Source organism: Prunus avium, chromosome 2 (genome assembly GCF_965620075.1).
Source record: "Prunus avium chromosome 2, drPruAviu1.hap1.1, whole genome shotgun sequence".
NCBI lineage: Eukaryota > Viridiplantae > Streptophyta > Magnoliopsida > Rosales > Rosaceae > Prunus > Prunus avium.
Window position 1 is genome coordinate 8,306,543 of NC_142285.1, and position 24,312 is coordinate 8,330,854.

Consider the following 24,312-nt stretch of genomic DNA (forward strand, 5'->3'; position numbering starts at 1 on the left):
CTTTTCCTCCTCATGCATACAGCGGATTGGGCTATCAAATACCGTCCCGCCCAAAATTATGTCCTTTCTCGCACAACACGGGAAAACGTGAGACTTAAACGGAGCACTGGATATGGTGAGTACGAGTCTGAGCATCATACGGCCTTTGGCTTCTCCTCCTGGCCTTCAAATATCACCGCCACAGCTACCTCCTCGGCCAAACCGCCTTCGGGTTTGTTGCTTCTCTCGTGGGATTTCTACTGAGAAAACCTTGACGCAGATTGAGAGTTCAGGTGTCATCGCCTGCCTTCGTGCCAATAGGTGACTACAATTTTTGTATTTTTGTATGAAATTTACATACTTTGATAAGAAAATTTCCATTTTTATGGGTTTTTGTTTTCTTATTTTGCTTTTAATTTATCTGGGTACTTGTGACACAAGATGATAATGCTCATTTTCTCTAGAACTAGTTTCAAACTAACAAATAAACTCCAAAACCAGCATGATTTGCGATAAAGATTGACATAATTAAGGCTTAAGATACAGTTAGATGAGACTTTCTCCTCAATGTTCCAGAGAAGTTCATTACTTGGATCATAGCATTAGCCTTTGTGTTTACTATGCCTAGTTTTTGTATATGATTAACGGGGCAAATTGATTCTTGTGTCTTTGCTTTGTTGATGACTTTTGCATCTCATCCACGAACTTGCATTCAGTTCTGCTAATTAAAACAGTCCGGACAGCCTTGCATCAGTGGTTGATCCTAAGTCAAATAAAGGCTAGAGTGAAATACCCTTTTCGGGAAATACAACCACTTGCAAAGATCAGATTTTAATTTTTCTGCAATACAAACACTTTTCCAGGAATATTTTAGGATGCTTTCAATTTTTTTTTAACACTTTCCTATAAAGATTTCACTCTTCTGTCTGAGATATACTTATTGGAAAAACGAAGCATCTGTCCTGTGCATGCTGGATCATGTCTATTCTATTTGGGATGCAGGTCTGTAGGTCAAGTATTTTCTATTCTTCCTAAATGTCATCAAAATACTTGAGCAGATGGAAAGGGCCAAGAAACAAATAGGAGAGTTTCTTTGTAATTTATATTGCATGGTACCGAGAATAGGAATCTTCATTAGGCTTAGGGGTGCTCAGCTCCTTTTTAGCTTGAAATTGACTTGTTTTTCAGTTTCTGTTATGCTTCGTGTGCAGGAAAACCTGCTTGTTGATGTATTGTGACCTTGGCTGCTTGTACTGCATTTTGTTTGAATAATATTTCTTATTGATCTAAAAGGATAATAGTGCTCATCTTCACTTGTCAAAAGTTAAACAGGGTGATAGAGTTATTAAGATTGAATTTTTGAACAATGTTACAAGGTTTTCGTATTTTTGGTAAATTTAGCAGACGATTTGCCCCAGGATTTTGGGCTTACTGTCTGTTTCCTTTTTGTGTAGTGCAGAGCAGGCAATTGAAGCTGCATGTGCTGCACTTCATGGTGGCATTTCAGTTGTGAGCTCTCCATTCATAACTCTTTTTTTCCTTAAATTTCGTACAGGAAGTAGAAACTTCTTTCCCTACAAGCTCTGTTGTTAAATATGAAAGGAAAAACCTAAACCGTTTAAACAACAATTAACATTCATACTTGCATCAGTTTGGAATCAGCTGTCCCTGGTGGTATTTAAATTCTTGCCAAGCCTAAGGTGCCTTGCATTTTGGAAAGTTGGGTTACAACTTCATATGGTGGGAGGAAATATCTGCTGCATTTTCCTTTTTTTGCAAGTGTTAGGGTTTTCTTATACAGCAGTGAGGGTAGTTTTGTAAGCATCGATATGTTGGTTGATATATAATGGTTGTCTCTCATTCTAAGGAGATAACCCACTTTTATTTTCAATTGCTCTTCCTTTTCTTCTATTTCTGTTGCTAAGCTGACAATAAGTACCACATTTTACCCAAAAAAAGTGACTAACTGCCAAGGAAGCGCAATCGTTGTACAAGAAATTTTTGGTGCGTGTTTGCATTATTTAGGAGATCTACAGTGTAGTAGTATACTTTTATTTTGATCACCAGTTATGGGTTTCTAATACTTTTATATTTCTTCATTGTAGCTGGAGATTGTGATGTCGACCCCAGGTGTGTTTGAGGTTGTTTAAACTTTCAAACTATCCTATTTCCTATTAAAAAATGTCACTTAGATTGAGTGCTTATGCTGTTTTTTCCCCTTCCTGCACAGGTTCTACAGCAGCTAGTACATGACCATCCTACAAGAGTCCTAGGGGTAATCATCTTTTTCCTCCTTGATATCTTGACTTCTTTTTTTTCATTTTCTTGTGGGCTCTAAGTCATGGTGTTTGACACAGAATGCATTAAAGCTTATAAGTAATATTTGCAGATATGCGGTGTCTGCATTATTTAACATAAATGGTTCAATGTTGAAGAAGAGCCATACACTGTCCATTCCTTGGATGCTATATGAAATACCTGGTAGCATAAATGTCCAAGATGGGAAATCTTGGATTACTAGAAAACCCTTAATAGCTTCTCTTTTCAAATTTCTCTAAGTGACCAATGTGGTTGTATAACCTGAAATAAATCTTATATAAAGGTGTTTTTGATTGGCATTCGACATTCTAATTCCATATTACAAGAAGGGTGAGGTACAGGTTCGTATAAATTGAAATCGTTAAAAATTAGTTCTTCTGAATGTGCTTTGTGCCCTGCAGGTAGGAACTGTACTAAATGTTGAGGATGCCAAAAGGGCAATGATAGCAGGAGCCAAGTTTCTTATGAGTCCTGCTATGGTTAAGGTAAGCATTGAGAAAATTTTGGCCACTTTTTCTTTACTAAAACTTATTATCTATTAGTCATGAATTTCATTATTAGTTTCTCTCTCTCGTTTTGTTATTATTAGGAACAGTCTTTTTTTTGCCTCTCTTTTTCTGTTTCGGCCTTGTACAAATATATATAGGAGTATGATATTGTATTCTGAGGAGCAACCCTAATTCGACGTAGCCTCACTCTCTTTTCTTCTTTTTCTCTCCTCCAATCTCTCAACGTTTCTTACCTTCATCTAATCTAACTTCTAACTTGGCATGAGGCCAACAAAGCACATTTTAAGTTGGCATTAGAGCACATCTACCATATTCTTCTCTCCATTCTACCTTTTATTGGGTTATGTTTGGTTACGATGGCTATTTTGTCTGGGGCCCCGAGACAAACCCTACAATCATTGGGAGGCAGGAAAGTCTAGCAAATAGCAAGATAGATACTAGGTATCTTGAGGAATCAAAACCCCAGACTTTGTGGGGCTCCCAACTTATTTTTGTAAAGGTCCCATTCCTTTTGGCATAGCAATTTCATATACATAAACTGGTGAGAGGCAACTCCAATGTGGCTGATCCTCCATGTAACTGCTACAATTTCCATTTATTATCAATTATGGTTTCTTTCCATGTTAAGGTATTAGGATATGTATCTAATATTGCTTGCTTTTAATGACTCAAAAATGTGCATCAGGACATTTTGGATGATTTTCAATATAGTGGAGTTTTATACATACCTGGTGTTATGACCCCAACAGAGGTAAAAGCATTTCTTATACTTAAATTCTAACTCCTTGTAATCTCCGAGGCTTTAATGGATTTTCACTTAAACCTGTTTGACTTATTAGAATGTTTATTTCCTTGATGTCTACTATTGTCATTGTATGGAAAATCTAGATGCATTTTTATATCATCGTTTTCTGATTGGGGTTGCAAAAGGCTGATCACCTTTACCTCAAATTAATTTTCTATTTGCAGATATTGTCTGCATATGATGCTGGTGCCAAAATTGTCAAGGTGATTCTTGTCATTCATCTTTTTTATATTTTTTTAAACGCATTCATCTTTTTCTTGTAGAAGTTCATCAAGGTAGACATGTCATCTTCACTGGCTTTCTATACACCTATAAGGCTACGTTATTAAATTTATTATCCTGCTTTTACCAGGCCTTTATAATTTTCATTTAGGTATGTGAGCATGGCATGATGGTTTCTGGTTATCAGACACTTAATAATTATGAGTCGTACTTAAATTAAAAGTAGGAAAGTTTTAAATATCTAATTTGCTTTATGGAGCTTAAATGAAAAGTAGGAAAGTTTTAAATATCTTCTGCATAACTTGTAGTCATTCTCTATTGAGTTAGCAGTTTGGACCTAGTTTTTATTTTTTAAACCATGAACTTTCATTGGTTATTGGTGTATTTTACTGGTGCATATGTTGCTTTTACCCAACATAATTCATTATGTATACATTTCAAGTTGCATCTGCATGTAGTTTTAAATCTAAAGTGATTAGATTGTTGTTAACTGATTATTGGCTGGTTCAGTTCAATTTCTTATGCATGTTTGTTCCGGTCCAGGCATGACTGAGGGGTTCTAACTCCGTCTTATTTGGTAATCAGGTTTATCCTGTTTCTGCATTAGGTGGCTCACAATATATATCAGCTATCAAGAAGCCTTTTCCCCATATCTCAATGGTTGCTTCTCAGGGCATAACAACAGGTTGGTAATTGACTCTCCTGTTCCCTTTAAAGCTCCAGTGCTGCCCTCACTTTGTGTTACTACTGGGAAGATATTTAGTTTACTCCTATTTTTCAGGTTTAGTTCAACATGTTTTTGAAGAAAGATATGATTCTTTGGCTTTGAGCATCAGAGCATGTACATCTGACTTATGTGGATTCTTTGTTCTTCTAATTGATACAGATTTAGTTGGGGAGTATATTGCTCAGGGAGCATCATCGGTTGTTTTATCAGATGCCATATTTGATAAAGAAGCAATGGGTCAAAAAAATTTCACCAAAATCTATCAACTTGCAAATGCTGCAGCTTTGCATGGCAATGAAGCTGTAGACCGGTTTGATATTGTCCTCTGTTTCATAGTGATGTTTTTTTTTACTTATGCAGGATATTTATTCATTACATTGCTAATGTTACTATGATATTGTTTTCCCTGTTTATCTTTGACTAAAAATTTACTGCTACAATTTAGTTTTGAAACTTCTCGAGTAGATAAAACCCATGTGGCTTTTGTTCTGGGTAAATGCTGGCAACTGATGTTGGCAGACCACATCTTTTACATTGACATTTTAGTAGGCAAACCAGGGCTCCCTTGTTGGAGGTGTTTGGAATTTGGATTCGAGTGGGTGTGTCTTTGGAGCTACTTTTTGTTGTTGGCAAAGGGTTTGTTAGGAGCCAAAAACAGCTGGTTACTCTTGGAGGTGTGCTGTTTTGGCTGTTACATTGTGTGTTTGGTTTGTATGGAATACAGTGGTTCTTTAGGGAAACAAGGAATAATTGACATTTCTCTGGGATAAGATTAAATGTTTAGCTTCTTCTTGGACTTCTTTGCCAAACATTTTTAATGACCTTCCTTTCTTATTGTGTGTTGAGTACATTATGTGTTTTGTTTGAGGTTAAAGAACTAATTTTGATGAACTTATCGTCCATCTTTAGGAACTTTCTTCTATTTTTGTTGATAAAGTTTGCCTTTATCATATTAAAAAGTTTGAAATACTTCAAAGTGGATTAGTCTTGGATGGTCGATTACAATTTGGGGATTAGTCTTAGGTGGTAAATTACAATTTAGGGCCCATTTACACTTTGATCCCCACACTTCCGGTTTTGCCTATCTTATTATCCCTGTAGTTAATTAACAGTCTCAAACCCAAATCGAGATTTCCATCAATATTAACAGTCTCAAATCCAAATTGGACCTGATTGCAAGCGTCAGTAAACTACAGGGATACAACTGAATTGAAAGTGTGGGGACCAATATGGAGAATGGCCCAAAATACATGAACTAATATTGTATTTTGGCCGTCTTACATATGACCTCCAATAATGCTCTTCCCCCTCCCTGTTGCTCACACAGACACGTATATAAGTTGCACCCATCCATTTAACTGTATATCTGCAAATAATTTAACTGTATATCTGCAAAATTTGTAACCCACATTGATGGATAGTGATCCAAAGATCTTCTACTAACTTGGAGTATGGATTGTTGTCTTTAAAAATAGTACTCAAAGCTGACACTTACTAATTAGAAAAATCATTAATCAGTCTTGTCTTAATCCTCCAATAGGTATGTGGCATCGGCGGAATATTCTCTTTTTCAGTCTAACAAAATCCATATTATCTCATCATTTGACTTCTCTCTGATTCCCCACTCTGATCCCTTACTCTCATTTACATCCTTATGTATCTTTAGATTTTAGTCAAGTACTGAATTGAATAAAAAATAGAAAATTAAAAGGTCTGATATCTATGCAGGGTTCAGCAATATACTTCCAAATGATCTATATTTCTCCTGAGTTCACTGTTTTTCTTAGCGCTCTGACTGCTCCTGTTGTCATGCAGGATGAAAAAGTTGAGGCTAAACCATTTGTAATAGGTGTAGTAAAATCTTATACAAATGTAGTTTGGAAAATGCTTTGACAGTGCTGGACATGAACTAGCAAACTGGTAAAGTCAGGTTTTCACTTTTTTGCTTATTTTTGTTCTCCTTTTTATACGTTGGGTTCCATGTAACATATTATGCACTCTTAGATCGATAAAGAATTTAGTCTAAGTTTATTTTGAATGTGTACTTCAAGCAATTGAAACCGTCGTAGTAGTTTGTTGAACTATTAAGCATCATGAACCTGTTCATGTATTTGTTATTACATTATCAATATTAATCTGACATCACTTGCGCTGGGAAACTGAAAAGTTGACCTTTCAGTGCTCAATAGGCCAGAGCTCAAAGGCATGATTCATTTGTAGAGCATGGAGGAAGAAGAAAGTGAGCCTGTACAATCCCGTATTTGGTCAGTTTCTCATCTTTATATGCATTTAATCTAACTCTGGGTTCCAATATATTGGGGTTACTTTGGTTGCAATTTCCTAATATGCAAATGGAGTTTAATATTGGCTGCTTTGGAATTCATATACGAGGAGATTGTTTGAAGTTTTCATTTCGTAGTTATGTCTGTCTTTTGCTCTTTTACATATTTGTTTTAATGCTTCTCTTTGGCAGGATGACCAAATTTTGTAGAGATGCTTTGAAGTTTCAGCCAGGAGTGAGAATCATTTGACAAGGAAGAAAATTGAAGTAATTTTTGCTTTGAGGTCTAGTAATTAACAAGCTTTAACACATGCCGGCAGGCTCCATAATGGATGGTCTCCAGGACACAAAATGAGTTATTGGAGTATGGTTTTGTTTGCCGTATTTTAGTTCTATAAGAAAGAGTATTTTTCTATACCAAAGTAGACATTTTCACAATGTGTTATTTTAAATTACTCTAATGTATGGAGAGGGGGATCAAATTTATTATTGTTCTTTTTTCTTTTCTTTTTTTTGCTAAGAATTGAATGCACTTCCCTACACTTATTGGCTAATGTGCTACTATGGAAACCGATGCCAAAGAATGCCGTCACCAAAACTTGCAGGATTTTGCTAAGCTTCCAAGCTAAATTGAAAATGCAAAGTTATCACCAACCTGGTAAACTGTAAGGCATGCTTTGTTTTGTAACTTGATTACTTGTATGTGTACGTATATTCTCTAGACATCAACTTGCTGCATGTTTTTGTTGAAACAAGTATAAATCTATCCTATTGATCCTTGGGAATTTAGTATAAATCCTGTCATTATGAGAGTCTGCTTCAAGTGGGTAGTGACAACTTTGTTACCGTTATTATTTTTGTTTGGTCGAACAACCTTGTTACTTTGCAGACATGGATTTAGCTAAGATGACTAAAGCGGATGTGCTCTTTACTCTGCATCAGAGTTCGAATCCCTTCTGATAATTTAGATTAAATTAAAGTCTAATGTCATTTGTATTTAAAAATTAAAAAGAAAAAAGAAAAAAACAAGTAAGGAGCGCTTGGGTGTCCAGAGATATTTTTGAGCGTTTAGAGAATTCAGGCACCAGTTCTGAAAGGGGAAGTCAGCAACACGCTCACACGCGAGTCTCAACTCAACACGGCACGCTCACAATCCCTTTTCCGCGAAGCAAACATAACAAACAAACAAATCCCCCAATTTCACTTCAACAATCAATACCTCTCTCTCTCTCTCTCTCTCTCTCTCTCTCTCTCATAATCTGAAATCTCCATTTTCCCGACCCGAATAGCGATGGTTCCGCCGGCCGGTCCAACCCCAGCGAACCCGCAACTGATTCAGCAGTTCCTGAGCTCAGTCCTCTCGCAGCGCGGCCCCTCGTCCCTCCCTTACTCCGAAGACACCAAATGGCACATCCGCAACCACCTCGTCTCTCTCACCACCGCCTACCCCTCCCTCGACCCCAAAACGGCGACGTTCACCCACAACGACGGTCGTTCCGTCAACCTACTCCAGGCCGAGGGCACCGTCCCCATGTTGTTTCACGGCGTCACCTACAACATCCCCGTCATCATCTGGCTCATGGAGTCCTACCCCCGCCAGCCGCCTGTCGTCTACGTCAACCCCACGCGCGACATGATCATCAAGCGCCCTCACGAACACGTTAATCCCTCTGGTTTGGTCTCAATCCCTTACCTGCACAATTGGGTCTACCCGAGCTCCAATCTTGTCGAGCTCGCCAAGAATCTCAGCGCTGTCTTTGGTCAAGACCCGCCTCTGTTCTCTCAGCGCAGGCCCAATCCCAATCCAAACCCTAACCCTAACCCTAATCTGGGTCATTCCTCGTCAGCGATTTCGAATTCGGGTTATTCCAGCTATTCGGGCTATTCGGGATCTTCGGGCTCGGTTACTCCTGCCCGCCCCGCGATCCCCCCGAGGGCGTACCCACCGTCCCCGTATGGAAGCAGCGGGTCGTTTTCTCGGGTTCAGACCGAGGATCCGAACGAGGTTTTCAAGCGAAACGCGATCAGTAAGCTTGTGGAGATCGTGCACGGTGACGTGGCCGGGTTGAGGAAGACGAGGGAGGCAGAAATGGAAGGCTTGTTCAATGCGCAGGCCGAGCTGAGACAGCGGTCTGAGCATCTTAACAAAGGCTTGAAGGAGATGGGGGACGAGAAGGAGGGTTTGGAGCAGCAATTGCAGATGGTGTTGATGAATTCAGAAGTTTTGGAGGGGTGGCTGAGAGAGAATGAGGGGAAAGCTAGGGGCAGGTTGAAGGGTGTCGATGTGGACGATGCATTTGAATGCGTGGATGTGCTTTCAAAGCAAATGTTGGATTGTACGGCCTCTGATTTGGCTATAGAAGATGTTGTGTATTCCTTAGATAAGGCATTGCAAGATGGGGCAATACCCATTGATGAGTACTTGAAGAATGTGAGGTCTTTGTCGCGCAAGCAGTTCTATGATCGCGCTACGGCGGCGAAAGTCAGGGCTACCCAAATGCAATCACAGGTTGCAAACAGGGCTGTCGGAATGCAATCACAGGTTGCAAACAGGGCTGTCGGAATGCAATCACAGGTTGCAAACAAGGATGTCGAAATGCAATCACAGGTTGCAAATATGGCTTCCAGGCTTTCACATTATGTTTCCTCATAGTACATTCCTGGTTGTGAGTGTTGGTGGATCGACTGGCTGCATATTCGGGCTCCATTTCTCCACCGCACCAGTGAATCAATGGATCATTATAGTAGAAATGATATAGTTTCTAGTTATATTCCTGTAAAAAAAAATATGTCAATGGTTTCTTTTCTATTTTTTCTGTATTGTTTTTTCACAATTTTTCTTTAGAGACCGTTTCTCTGGGAAATGTGTTGTTCAATAAGTATGATATGAAAACTCATTTTTGCTCCAGATTTATATAAGAATATCAGATAGAGTCATTACTCCTGGATTCTTACTTCTTTTATGATTTGTTTTTTGGCTTAACCCTCTGCCGAGGTTCAATTGTGAAAGTTTTTGTATTGCATTAGCCTGTGTGTTTACTATCCCTAGTTTTTGTATATGATTAACTGGTTCTCTGATGTGATTCTTTCAGGACAGGGCAACAAGACAAAGGGACAGTTTATCTCCTTTTCTTTTTGTCATTATTATGTAGGACGTGTTTAGCATGCTAATGGACAAGAAAACTTTTCATAAGTTAATTTGTCATTCAATATGTGCAAAGTTGAGAATCTTATGTCTTTGCTTTACTGATGACTTTTGCATATTCCCATCAGCTAATTTGCATACAGTTCTGCTAATTAAAACAGTGTGGACTGCTTTGCATTGCATCAGTGGTTGTTCCTAAATGAAATAAAGGCGAGAGTGAAATACCCTTTTCCGGAAATACAACCACTTGCAACTTTTTCCAGGAATACCTTAGGGCGCTTTTAAAATTTTGAAGATTTGCCTGTAAAGATTTCATTCTTCTGTCTGAGATTTACTTATTGGAAAAACAAAGCATCTGTCCCGTGTGTGATGAATCATGTCTATTCTATTTCCGATGCAGGTTTGAGGCTTAGGGGGTGCTGAGCTCCTTTCTAGCTTGTAATTGACTTGGTTTTGAGTTTCTGTTATGCTTCTTGTGCAGGGAAACCGTGTTGATTTATTGTGTAACCCTGGCTGCTTGTGCTACATTTTGTTTGAATAATATTTCTTATTGCTCTAAAAAGATAATATTGCTAATCTTCACTTGTCAAAAATTTAAACTAAACATGGTGATAGAGTTGTTAAGATTGAATTTTATAACAATGTTACAAGGTTTTTTGTATTTTTGGTAATGATTTACCCCAGGTTTTTGGGCTTACTGTCTGTTTCCCTTTTGTGTAGTACAGAGCTGGCAATTGAAGCTGCATGTGCAAGATCCCTGGTGGTTGATACTTCAAATTCTTGCCAAGCCTAAGGTGCCTTGCATTTTGGAAAGTTGGGTTACAACTTCATATGGGAAGGGAGAAGTATCTGCTGCATTTTCCTGTTTTTGACGAGTGTTAGGGTTTTCTCATACAGCAGCTGGGGTAGTTTTGTAATCATAAGTATGTTGGTTGATATATAATGGTTGTCTCTCATTCTAAAAGATAACCCTGATTTATTTTCAATAGCTCATCCTTTTCTTCTGTCTGTTGGTAACCTGATGATATGTGTCACATTTTACCAAAAAGAGTGCCAACTGCCAGGGAAGCGCAACCCTTGTACAAGAAATGTTTGCTGCATGTTTGCATTGTTTGTTAATGACATCTACAGTGTAGTAGTATACTTTCATTTTGGATCACCAGTGATGGGTTTCAAATATTTTATATTTCTTCATATGTAGCTGGAGATTGCGATGTCGACCCCAGGTGTGTTTGAGGTTGTTTAAACATTCAAACTTTCCTGTTTCCTGTTAAAAATGGTCACTAAGATTGAGAAGTTATGTTATTTTTTCCCCTTCCTACACATGTTCTACGAGAGCTGGTACATGACCATCCTACAAGAGTCTTAGGGGTAATCATCTTTTTCCTCGATATCTTGACATATATTTTGTATTTTCTTGTGGGCTCCAATTCATGGTGTTTGACAGAGAATGTAGATTAAGTAATATTTGCAGATTTGCTGTGTCTGCATTGTATAACATAAATATTGGTTCAATGTGGAAGAATAGGCATGCATCTGTTCTGGTGCAAATCATAGTAGATGCATATGTAAGTGACCAATCTGGTTGTATGTATAGCAGTGACCAACCTGAAATAAATCTTAATAAGGTGTTTTTTTTTTATTGGTATTCAAAATTGTAATTCCATATTACAAGAAGGTTGAGGTACTGGTCCGTATATAAATTGAAACCGTTAAAATATATTTTCTCTGAGTGTTCTCTGAGTGTGCCAAGTGCTGTGCAGGTAGGAACTGTCCTCACTGATTTTTCACCCTCAACAAGCCGATTCTATAACTGTCCATCACCTTAGAACAATCTCCAAACAATCTGCAGACAAGCCAAGACCTTTGGCAAGCACCGCAGCCTGTTTACTGTAATTTTTTTCTTCTACATAATTTGTAGTCATTCTCTATTGAGTTAGCACTTTGGACGTAGTTTTTGTTTCTTAAGCCATGAACTTTCACTGGTTTTTCGTGTATTGTACTGGTGCATAATGTTGCTTTGTTTTACCCAACATAATTCATTATGTATGCATTTCTAGTTGCATGTGCATGTAATTTAAAACTGGAAGTGATTAGATTGTTAACTGATTACTGGCTGGTTCAGTTAAATTTCTTATGCATGTTTGTTCCATTCCAGGCATGACTGGTGGGTTCTAAAGTTGTTTATTGGTTAGTTTATCCTTTTTCTGCATTAGGTGGCGCACAATATATATCAGCTATCAAGAAGCCTTTTCCCCATATCTCAATGGTTGTTTGTCAAGGCGTAACATTAGGTTGGTAATTGACTCTCCTGTTCCCTTTAAAACTCCAGTCTACCCCATCACTTTGTGTTAGTATTGGGAAGATATTTAGTTTATGAAAAGTGAGAAATACATACGGTGCTAGAGGGGCTGAAAAGCATAAGGTGCTAGCTGATCAATGTAAGTTGGGTAGTTCCATCGGCCCGGTGGGTTGCTCTTCTCTTCTATGTGATAAGCAGATATTGCTAAGGGTTGCATGAAGGAAAAGGTCTTGGGCTTGCATCGTGATAACTGTTTTCTGGGTCTACATTAGTTAAAACTTAAACCATATAGAAAACCTTTGTAGTTATATTTAGCTAATTTCATTTCCAGTACTGAAAGTTTACTCCTATTTATCTGATCTAGTTCATGATGTTCTTGAAGAAAGATATGATTTATTGGCTTTGAGCATCAGACCATGTTACTTATGTCGATACTTTGTTCTTCTAATTGATACAGATTCTGTTGGGGAATATATTGCTCAGGGAGCATCATCAGTTGTTTTATAAGATGCCATATTTGATAAAGAAGCAGTGGGTCAAAAAAAAAGGTATCAACTTGCACATGCCGCAGCTTTCCATGGCAATGAAGCTGTAGTCCGGTTAGAAATTGTACTCTATTTCATAATGATGTTTTTTTTACTTATGTAGGATGTTTATTCATAACATTGTTAATGTTACTAGGTGTTTGGAATTTGGATTCAAGCGGGTGTGTCCTAGGAGCTACTTTTTGTTGTAGACAAAGGGCTATTTGTTAGGAGCCGGAAAAAGCTGGTTACTCTTGGAGGTGGGCTGTTTTGGCTATTACGTTGTGTGTTAGATTTGGATGGACTACAGTGGTTATTTAGGGAAACAAGGAAGAACTGAAGTTACTCTGGGCTGGGATTAAAGCTTTTAGCTTCTTCTTGGACTTCTTTGCCGAAGAATTTTAATGGCCTTCCTTTCTTTTTGTGTATTGAGTATATTAAGTGTTCTGTAAAGCCAAATCGAGATTTCCATCAATATTAACAGTCTCATATCCAAATTGGACTTAGTTGCAAGCCACAATTAACTACAGGGATACGACTGAATTGAATTGAAATTATGGGGACCAAAATGGAGAATGGCCCAAAGTACATGTTGCATATGACCTCCAATAATGCTCTTCTCCCGCTCCCCCTTTTCCCTCTTTTTACACGTTGGCTTCCATGTAACATATTATGCACCCTTAGCTGTCCAAAATAGGACAGCTGCCCAATTTCTTAGTTTATTGAAAGTCTGAAATACCTATTTTGCCCATTCAGCATAGATTTTAATAAGAAACCCATAAATCTTCAGCATAGACACCTAGTTCCCGGCAGCTGCCAAACACAAACCGCCAGCTTGTGCCCCTTGAGGAACCCACTGTGCGACAACTTCTTCTCACACTCCCAAAAGTTGACAAGCTCATCGGAGGACCCGCAGTGCACTATCTTTCCCCAAAGAGAAAGCGGAAAGTGGAGAAGGTGAAGCCGGGGAAGAGGGCGCAGTTCATGATGACAACGAGGGTGCTCCAAGAAACAATGTCGCCGGGTGATCTCTTCTTGTGACCAACACCCTTGGGTCCCTTCATAGTTTGGGCCCGCTGCTGTGGAAGCCAGAGAGAAACAAACCCAAGAAAAAATCAGGACAGAGAATCTTAGCTCCTATCTGGTTTGGATGCAGCCTGAACATCCATATTTGTAGGGACATCACAACTTTAAGCGGATGGTTCCAGAGAATTATTTTCGAACCCGGCTCAGTAAGATAGAGCAAACAAGAATCGCTTCCCATGTTGCCTTTATTTGCTGGAACATATGGAAAACTCGCTGCAAGGCAGTCATTGAAGGTCGAGTGACACTGACATCCCCAATGGAAGTCATCTACGCAACTTCCAATGCTGTCTCTGAGTTCATGGCAGCAAAACCTGCTTCTTTGGATGCTAGACTCCGTTCTATCTCAACAAACCAGGTGAATCGAACTTGGTCTCCCCCAACGGCCCCTAAGGTTAAAATTAATATGGATGCAGCTTGGTCTGCTAGTTCAAAATGTGGAGGCATTGGTTTGGTTGCCCAGGACCACTTGGGGTCGTTCCATGTGGCTAAAGCGTGTCCTTGCAAGGCGTGCTCCTTTGCTATTGAACATCAGTTCCAAAATGTTCATTATGAGAAGGATTGTAGAGAGGTGACCCGGGGATTAGAAGGTGATATATCGTGTGGTTGGTGGGAGTTGTACCCTTTCTTTTGCAGGATTCGGAATCAACTTGGCCATCCAAATTTCATTGATGCTAGTTGGTCTTGGTGTCCAAGAAGTGCTAATAAAGTTGCAGTTCATATTGTGAAAATTGTGTGTCCGAGGATGAGCCTTGTGACTTGGGTCTTTCAGCCTCCATCCTCACTGGTGCATGTTTTGAACAAGGATGGCCTTCCTTGTCCCCATCCCTAGCGGAGTTGCTGCAGTCTGCAAGGAGGGTGTTTGGTGTCTTTAATGTTGGGCGACGTCTTTGTTTGGTTTCTTTGCAGTTTGCTGTGTTAGCTAATGTTTGTCGCTTGTTAGTCCTAGTTCTGTTTTGGAACTTTCATATGTTTTTCGTTTTTCGTGGGCTCTGCCCTTTTAATGAAAAGTCAAGTTTGAGTGATTTTTTTTATAATTTTGTTTATTTTGCATAGAATTGAGTTTACTTGTGTGTGTATATATATATATATAAACACATGGAGCTTCAGTTGAGGGATTCCTCAAATAATTAAACTTATTTGAGAGACACCCTTGTAGGGTTCACTCTGTATTGTATTTCACTAATCTAAACCGTCTATTTTGTAGATACTCATTCAAAGATAATCTCTACAAAAAAATCATTTGAATATGATATCATTTGACCATATTGAAATTGTAGTACAATTAGTCTAGTCTCCAGCATACAATCAGTTAAACATCAAAACAAAAAGCATGACTTGGTCCATCAATTAAAGACAGAAATTAAAAGTCAAAGTGCATGAAATATATATGTCATAGAATTCATTAATTGAAGTGCTGAACAAGAGGATGGTTTAACAGAACACCTCCTGCAATGTCCTTCAGAAACTTTGTCCTGATTTTCTTGAGTGTGGCTACAGCTTCTTTCATATTTATCCTCTCTTCTGGTGATTCTGCACAGCAAGCGAGAGCTAATCTCATAATGGATGATAAACAATCCCTCTTGCTCACAAAATCATCATCTTCCTGCTCTGTCCCAAGTAAATTACCATCCACAACTCCATCTTTTATTGCATCTGGTAATAGTGATTTTGTAATCCATTGCTTGATATTCATCTCTCCAACAAACATCTCATCTGTTGGCTTCCTTCTTGTGAATGTTTCCATCACTACAATTCCAAAACTGTAAACATCCCCTCTTGTTGAAACTATTCCTTCCATTCCATACTCTGCAATACGAATTATATTTGAATTATACTTATGTGTGTGTGAAATATATTTTATATATATTTTTTATACAAGTGATAGTCTAAACTACAGGGAAGGTGGATTCCTCTCTCACACACACAACTATGATGCTATGGGAGTTCAAACCTGAGATCTCTAGTCTGCAAGTCAATGTCATTTTCCACTAGGCTAGATCTCGTGGGCATATTATATTCATTTGTATGATGAAAAGAAAATTATAATAAGTTCTTCATAATCAAGGACAACATTATAAAATTGAAAAATATTAAACTAGCAAGTACATCACCTGGAGCCATATACCCAACTGTGGCTAAGGTCATGGTTTGGGTCATAGAATCTCCTCCACCCAAGAGTTTTGCGATTCCAAAATCAGCAACGTGTGCAACCATATCATCATCTAGTAGTATATTACTGGGCTTCATATCGCAATGTACGATAGGTATTGAATAACCATGGTGTAGGTATTCCAATGCCAATGAAACATCTACCATTATATTTATCCTCTGTAAGATACTCAAAGAAGAGTTTTCAGTATACAACCACTTCTCAAGGCTCCCATTAGGCATGTAGTTCAGTACCAGGGCTTTGAAATCAGTTTGACTGCAACAGCTGATGACTTTTATAAGATTTCGATGCCGAATCTTGCTTAGCATTTCACATTCCCTATCAAAACTCTTGAAACCCCCTTCTAGCTGTAACTTGAAAACCTTTACTGCAACATCTATCCCATCTGAAAGTGTCCCTTTATACACTGAGCCAAAACCCCCACTTCCAAGTAAGTTTCTTTCATTAAATCCGTTTGTCGCCCTAAGAAGTTCAAGGTGTGAAACTCTTCTCCAAAGAAGTTGAGGTGACAAGGTAGTCTCTATTACAACTTGCACGCTCCTTTTCTTGTGTAGTAGCAACATTGATATGGAGACCGCTAGGAGTATTGCTGATAGGATCCCTGGAATAATATATTTCAAGATGAACGAACCAGCTTTCCTGGAATGGGGTTTATGTTTTGTACTGCTTTTGCATGGTGAAATATTCAGTCGGGGTGCGCCACACAGTGCATCATTCGAGAGAAATGATTGAGCAGAGAAGTTTTCGAAAGGTCCACCTGTTGGAACTTCTCCTTGGAGTCTGTTGGAAGACAAATTCAGGTACTTGAGGTGTAAGAGTCCTTCTAGAGACTTTGGAATCACTCCAGAAAGATTGTTTTTGGATAAGTCCAAGATTTCCAGGCTCACTAAGTCGCCAAATGAACTAGGAATAGGGCCTTGGAAATTATTATTTGCCAACGAGAGATTAACCAAATCTTTCAAACCCACGATGTTGCTTGGTATACGACCTGATAAATGGTTATTTGATAAATCCATATCTGTCACAACTTTTAGTTTTCCAGTATCATCTGATAGAGATCCAGTAAGAGAATTGGATGACAGGTTTAGGTGTAATATAAATGCTACTTCCCACAAGGTTGATGGTATTGTGGAATTTAACAAATTTGACTCTAATGATAGTCTTCTTAGAGATGTGGCTAGATTACCCAAACATGGAGGTATAGAACCAAATAGTTGATTGACACCCAAAACTAAGTCGACGAGGTTTTCGAGTTGACAAAGTTCGTATGGGATATATCCTTGCAACTTGTTATCATTCAAATACAAACCTTGCAGATTACGTAGTCTTCCCAGTGAAGCTGGAATTGGTCCACTCAATTGATTGTAACTCAGGTCCAAGGCTGCCAAGCCGCTCAAGTTGCTAATTTCACTGGGAATTTCACCCCTCAAGTTGCAAAGGCCTAAACGAAGATCTTGCAGTGATGTAGACAGATTCTCAAAGAAAACAGGAACCGTGACATTTAACGGATTATCTGTCAAGTACAGTGCCGCCAAATTTCTAAGATTAGCCAAGCAAGAGAGAATGTTTGCTTCCGGAGTAGAAATATCAATCGTCAAAGTATTCATCTCTAAGCCAAGGAATTGAAGGTTTGTTAATGCACATAGTGTGCTAGGAATATACCCAGTAAATGAGTTTCTACCCATGTCTAGATGGGTGAGCTTAGAGGCATTGGAGAGGTTGGGGATTACTCCACTGACTTGATTTTCTGGTAAAACAAACTTTTCTAAGTTGGGAACCCCGACGCCTATGTTTGCTGGGAGGCTACCTGATAGCTGATTCAGACCAAGCGATATTGTTCTTATCATGGACATATTAAAGATTGTGGATGGGATCAGGCCATTTAGATTGTTACCATAGACTACAAAAACCTCTAAACTTTGAAGACCGCCAATCTCTGGTGGTATAGTACCTGCCACAATTCAGCATCATTGCATGATAAATCATCATAAGAATCACATAATAAGATAACAGAATTTAAAAGAAGGAACAAAATTGTTTCTAAATGTCTCAAAAGAAACAAAAGAAACAAAAAAAAAGCTGACATGATAATACATGTACCTGTCAAGTTGTTGAGCTCAAGATGAAGCTGTGTGATTTGGGTTAAGTTCCCAATATTTTTGGGTATGCTTCCACTGAATTTGTTAGTGCTCAACGCTAATACTTGCATCTCTCGGCATTGCCATAATTTGGAGGGAAGTGGACCACTAAATTTGTTGTCACTCAAATCAAGAAGTTGAATACGAGGAAGATGCTGACATACATTGTCTGGAATGCTACCATTCAAATTGTTTAGATGTAGAGCCAAACTAGTCAAAGAAGACATATTGAATAGAGATACAGGAATAGTCCCTTTTAGGGTATTAAACTGCACGAACAAGTTCTCCAACTTATCTAAACTGCCCATCTCGTTTGGAATTTCTGCAAAAATCAACCATGTACATTAAACTCATCAATCATCAGCCATCCTAAACTATATATATAGCCAACTCCGTAATGTAGTTCAATGATCTGAACCGCCTATCTTTTAAATATTATTTCAAAGATCATCTCTTTAAAAAATCACTTGAATATGAAATCATTTGACCACTCAACTAACTGTTGTCATTTTAGTATTTTCTTGAAGCTCCATGGTTGTCTATTTTGTTAGTCAAAATTGATGTGTTAATGGTTTTTAATTTGTCTAATATTTTTGCAAGGATGATCTATGAATGAAACTTAAAAAATAAACGGTTCAGAACATTGAAATAAAATTCGTTTTGTACCCCACAAGGTGTCCCTTGAGGGATCCCTCAATATTATGTACCTTTGAAATTGTTGTTGTCCAGGTATATCTCCACCAGCATTGTTAAGTTCCCTATTTCTCTCGGTATTTTACCTGTCAAATAGGTGCATGGCGAAGATTAAAAAAAAAAGGAACTAGAAGAGTAAGATATATAATCACTGGATCAAATTAAGCTAATCGAATCATACCCTCAAAATTGTTATAGGCAAGGTATATCCCCTTCAACTTTGTTAACTTCCCGATTTCTCTTGGTATGCTACCTGTTAAATGTGGATGTGTCACAGAGAATGAATAAGGGGGAAAAACACTAGCAGATATCAGCTATCTTGTATGTGGGTACATAAGACTTTCCACCAGATAGCTTGTTGGTAATTGGCATGTATGTTAGGTACCTGATAGCTGGTTGTTGCTAAGATCAAGTAATTGCAGTGCAGATAAGTTGTAGATAGCATTGGGTATGGAACCTGAAAACTGATTACCGTACAAACCAAGGGCTTGAAGTTTGGATAAGTACCCAAACCATGCTGGAATGATTCCCGTAAAATTGTTGAATCCAAAGCTAATCAACTTCAATCGGCGCAAAGCAGCCAATTCCTGGGGCAAGTTGCCATGGAAACTATTATTTCGGAGGGTCAGGCTAACAAGAAATGAGAGGTTGGCTAGGTGGGGAGGAATGATGCCTGTGAGACCCATGAAGGAGAGATTCAAGGCTGTGACTCTAAGGTGGTGTACACCACAAGTAACGCCAACCCAGTTTCAAATATTGGAGGTTTTAGTGGCAGACCAGTTGGTAGTCAAGATGTTTTGAGGGTCACTAGTGATATGAGCCTTAAGAGCAATAAGAGCAGATTGGTCTGTGGTGATGTTGGTTTTTGTTGCTAGTGCTACGGTTAAGTTGACCATATATATAACAGAGTATACCAGCAACAATGTTCTCGACAAGAGGAACCCAGGTCTCTTCATATTGTCAATTGTTGAGACTGCAAACCAGGAAGAGAGAAGTGAGTTTAAGACGGATCCAAGTTGATGAAAAAAAACCCTCAATTGCCGGTTTCATTTTTCAATGCTGCCAGGAAATCCTTAATGTGTAGGCCCTACAATTAAGACATTAGTCAAATGCATATGAGTGTTGCTATTTTCACATTTGTCTTATTTCACCACTCATTTTATCTTCAAAATTTTAAAGCTATATTTACCCGTTTATAAATGACTTCTAACGACTTAGGAAAAATCTCAATTAATTAATTTATTATGCAAAGAAAAACTTGTCAAGATCTGAGTTCAAATCACTCAGATCATCAGTTGAATAATGTACAATATCATATTAGATCAGGTCGAGAAAGAATTCTAAAAATCTGGAAAAGCAAATGGCCACTTTGACCCTGGTTCATTTCTAACCACTAAAAATATTCCATATGAACTGGGGACTAAAATCTAGGAAAGTTGGTGGCGACTTTAATATTATTGGTGAAACAAATAAAAAGAAAAATATATGGTGATTCAAAAAATAGGTTTATGGACCCAAAATATTTATCTAGTTCGTCAATCACAAATTGATCATCTATGTATCTCAATTACTAATGATTAGCAAAGAAAATTTGCTTGAATTAATAATTAAAGGGTATTTTATGAATAATGCTGGATGGAATGATAGGATTGTGTTTTTTCAAATTTACATGGTGAATGGGAAAATAAAGACAAATGGTGGAAATAGTAGCATTCGTGCACATATCAGAACTACAACTTTCCAACATTACATGGGAGGTCTAGCCTAGTAGAAAAAGGGCTTTAACTTGCAGACAAGCAGTCTCAAGTTCAAACTCCCATGACATCATTTGTGTGTATATGTGTGTTTGAAATCCTTCTCCCCTCTTGTTAGACTCTTGCTTGTACTATAAAATAAAAAATAAAATAAAAAGATGTCATTGGAGTTCGAACTAGAGATCTCTGGTTTGCAAGTCAATGCCTTTTTCTACTGGGCTAGACAGCTTCCACGCACGCTTAAATTGAGGTAAGTGGTCCAAAGATTAAGGATAATGGTAGACATTGTACCCATTATCACATGAGTTTATTACACTAACATCCCATGAGGTTTTCGTTGTTTTCACCGAACTCTCTAAGGTCTCAGAAATTACACGAACACCTCCTGAGGTTTTAAATTGTATTTGCAAAACCCCTTTACGTTGATTTTACATCAAAATATTGATGGCTTCATATATATAAAAAAAACTTATGCAAACGAGAAAATTAATCTCACTAAATGTAAGTACAATATAATTTCAAAGGCTAACTTTGTCATTTGGAGAAAGTTTTTATATAAAATCATCAATCTTTGGATGGAAAATCAACGAAAAGTAGTTTTGTGATAACAATTTAAAATCTCAGGGGATTTTTTGAAAACCTCAAAAGTGTTAGTGTAAATAACTCTTATCACAGAAAATGTAATTATGGGTTAGTTACTGGAACTTGATAGAGGGTCACTTATTGCCACAATAGTCATAAACCAAATTATAGTAAAGATTCTCTCTTTACATTCTCTCCCTCAAGAACCGCTAACAGTGGCGGCAGATTTAATAAGCAGGTGGAAGGATGCTTCCTTCCAAAATCTGCTTCCTTGAGAAGCATGAGGAGCCTTTAATGAAATCTTCAAGCCATCTCCAACAATGGAAGGCTAAACATAGCCCACCCATAAAATATAGCTCATTATTTATAGTTTTTTAAGGAATAATGTAGGGCTATATTTTTACCGTCTCCAATAGTGGAGGGCAAAATCATAACCCTTTCTATATTTTATTTGTTTTTAGTATATTCTTTAACTATATTATTGGTTAATTTAATTAACAAATAAATAACAATTGAAAAACCATGACCAAAAAATTAATTTAAAAACAGCAACAAAAACATTAATTTTAAAAAAATATACTAAAAACTTAAAAAGATGAAAAGAATGTGGAAAATTAGATAGAAGGATGAAAAGAATGTGGGAAATTATGTAGAAATGAGGTTGGTATTTATAGGAAAAAAAAATTGAAATTTTTTGGAATTTTTTAATGATAATTAAAAAAACCCAATATTTAAGATTTTTTTTAAAAATAAATAAATAAAAGGCTAGCTAACGTCAGCATCCTGAAAGAAACAATGAAGCAAGGAGTCGTTGCAAGTTTTCGAAAAAAAAAAATGAAAAAGATATAGCCCACCCAAGAATCAAGCTAAGTTTGGCTCATCGTTTGGCCTCTTTGGTCTGCTGACTTAGTTTGGCCTAGTGACATGACACATTTAGCCCACTTACTGGAGATTAGTTTTAGGTGTGAAATGGCTAGGATTTAGTGATAAGCATATACTACTCTTATTTTAGTGATAAGAATATTGGATTGTTTGGATTATTTGAAAATGGAATTATTAGGAAGTTCATCAAAAGCTCCAACTACATGGAATAATCATAATTTTGTTACAATAATTATTTAGAATTTGTGGAATAACAATAATAATGTTACAATAATTATTTTAGAATTTGTTTTGTATCTTTTTGTGCTAAGTGCCCGTTTGGCATTACTTATTTGGGGTGATAAGTGATTTTTAAAAAATTTTGGGAAGTCCAGCCCGTTTGATAAACTGTGAGAAAATCACTTATTATTAAAAATTGCTGTGAGAGAAAGCTATAAGGGAAAGCAGCTAATGAGGTGCTTTAAAGATAAGTACATGTACTGTAGTTGGTTTTCTTTTTCCCAAAAAAAGAAATATGAACATTTTCAACATTTTGTCCTTTGTGGTCATTATACACACTAAAAATACTTCTAATACAAATTTACCAAACAGTATGACTACTTACCACACTTTTCTAAATACAATTTATCCAATGCTTAACTGCTTTATTTCACATTTGATTATTCTCGTAACAAAACATAAGCAACTTCTTTTTAAAAGCACATCAATACCAAAGTAGCCCTAATTCAAGTGATAATGACCTAGATTAGGTAATCAAGCAAGTATATATATATAAGGTAATGTTAAGTAAAACAAAGGAAGCGAATAAATGAAAGAGAAATACTTACATAACCTTCAGAGTTATAAATAACAACCCAGAAAGCAACGCGCAAACTTGGGAGAGAAACTTAAGCCTAAGAGCTCCCTCTCAAGTGGAAAACAAAAGGCACTCTTGAATTCTATAACAAGCGGTAAATGCAATGGGATGAGCCAAGGCTCTGAATTTAAAGGAAATTCACCACACAAAACCACAAGGCTAAAACTATTAGGAGTCTACATGCAAAACAAAAATAAAGATGCCAGTGGTGTTGGAAGCTGACAGTGGCATCGCTGTGAACAGGTTTTCTCCAAAATATAAGACCAGAGTCCATGAAGATGGCTGCAAAACTTCTAGTCCCACCACAATGATTTGATGGGCAGAAAGATTACATGACAATATTGTCTTCGTTGGCGAACAGATCTTCGTCCATCTGGCATTGTTATAACGCTATAGTCAATGCTTTCACCACTAAGTCAAGAGTGGAGGACTTTCTTTTTGTAAGTCTTCTTTTTGTTTTTTCCCAAATTTCAAGTCTTCTTTTGATGAAGAGAAACCACCTCACAGCTTTCAGCTTTTGAGATAAATCAGGATTAGATTTCAAGGTGGATTGCCAACGGGTTCTAGTTGAATGAAAAGGGACTTTTACTTCTAGATCGATTTTTCTAGGGTCAAATTATCATAGTATCTTAGTAGAGATATATATAATCTTCCTAGCATGACTAAATTAAAATGATCTTTATTTTAAGGATCCCATCATCACATCCAAATCCTCACAGACACAGTAGCACATTTCAGGATCCTACGAAATTCATATAACATCATGAACCATATAAATAATTTCCTTTCATCAAGATATTCAGTATTAGCATTAAAAAAAAGGATTAACTACACTTTAGTCCCTAGAGGTTTAGTGTCAGTATCGAAATGGGCCCCAAGGATTCAATTCAATCAATTTCATACCCGACATTTCAAAGTATTACCAATTTACACCCGCCGTTACATTGACCGTCAAAGTCAGACGTTAAATGCTGACATGGCAATCGTGAGACCCACCTCATAACCAAACAGCAGTTAGAAAGAGACCAATATAGGACAAATAATATTTAAAAATTCTTTATTTTTAAAGTTAATTAAAATTAATTATTTAAAACCAAAATAAATAAATAAAACATAATTAAAAACCGGCAACAAAACCAGCTAATTATCTAAGCAGCTAATTAAACAAAACTGAAGAAAATTCCACGAAGGTTCAGTTTTGCTTGTTCATGATCATAATATTAATCAGATCTCCGAGGAATATTAGACTTTTAATCATAAGACTGGATAATGAGTGTATGGGGCTTGCACTTGCAGATCAGAAAGGCACCATCTTCTTGAATCTCGAGCTTCGGAGAG

The 24,312-nt window shown here is 37.4% G+C and overlaps 4 protein-coding genes and 1 pseudogene across 8 annotated transcripts; 3 read left to right on the plus strand and 2 right to left on the minus strand.

Moving 5' to 3' along the window:
* LOC110770631 (uncharacterized) lies at positions 1-7,384 on the plus strand. 4 transcript variants are annotated; one of them, XM_021946179.2, is made up of 12 exons: positions 2-300; positions 1,434-1,488; positions 2,085-2,120; positions 2,210-2,254; positions 2,700-2,783; positions 3,493-3,558; positions 3,777-3,815; positions 4,420-4,519; positions 4,721-4,871; positions 6,377-6,481; positions 6,729-6,825; positions 7,035-7,384. In XM_021946179.2, the coding sequence occupies exons 1-10, from the start codon at positions 113-115 to the stop codon at positions 6,405-6,407; spliced, it is 795 nt and encodes a 264-aa protein (XP_021801871.2). In that variant the 5' UTR covers positions 2-112; the 3' UTR covers positions 6,408-6,481; positions 6,729-6,825; positions 7,035-7,384. The 4 variants fall into 4 exon arrangements, with proteins under 4 accessions (XP_088103838.1, XP_088103839.1, XP_021801871.2 ...); XM_021946180.2 differs by having other exon boundaries at positions 6,741-6,825; XM_088247712.1 differs by having other exon boundaries at positions 1-300; positions 4,721-6,481.
* Positions 7,385-7,962: 578 nt separating this feature from the next.
* On the plus strand, positions 7,963-9,750 carry LOC110745990 (protein ELC-like). The gene has a single exon (XM_088248771.1). The coding sequence runs from the start codon at positions 8,134-8,136 to the stop codon at positions 9,493-9,495; it is 1,362 nt and encodes a 453-aa protein (XP_088104897.1). The 5' UTR covers positions 7,963-8,133; the 3' UTR covers positions 9,496-9,750.
* A 4,261-nt stretch (positions 9,751-14,011) lies between these two features.
* On the plus strand, positions 14,012-14,728 carry LOC148296402 (uncharacterized). Its single transcript, XM_088248510.1, has one exon. It carries the CDS (start codon positions 14,012-14,014, stop codon positions 14,726-14,728), a length of 717 nt encoding a protein of 238 aa, XP_088104636.1.
* Positions 14,729-15,190: 462 nt separating this feature from the next.
* LOC110745993 (putative LRR receptor-like serine/threonine-protein kinase At3g47570) lies at positions 15,191-16,231 on the minus strand. The gene is made up of 2 exons (XM_021946188.2): positions 16,011-16,231; positions 15,191-15,705 (listed from the first exon to the last, which is right to left on the minus strand). The coding sequence occupies exons 1-2, from the start codon at positions 16,213-16,215 to the stop codon at positions 15,302-15,304; spliced, it is 609 nt and encodes a 202-aa protein (XP_021801880.2). The 5' UTR covers positions 16,216-16,231; the 3' UTR covers positions 15,191-15,301.
* Positions 16,232-17,068: 837 nt separating this feature from the next.
* On the minus strand, positions 17,069-23,203 carry LOC110748779 (uncharacterized; annotated as a pseudogene). Its single transcript, XR_015834127.1, has 6 exons — positions 22,946-23,203; positions 19,286-19,873; positions 19,082-19,153; positions 18,915-18,986; positions 18,170-18,529; positions 17,069-18,020 (listed from the first exon to the last, which is right to left on the minus strand). The product of XR_015834127.1 is annotated as an uncharacterized LOC110748779 (transcript).
* Between the last annotated feature and the right edge of the window lie 1,109 nt (positions 23,204-24,312).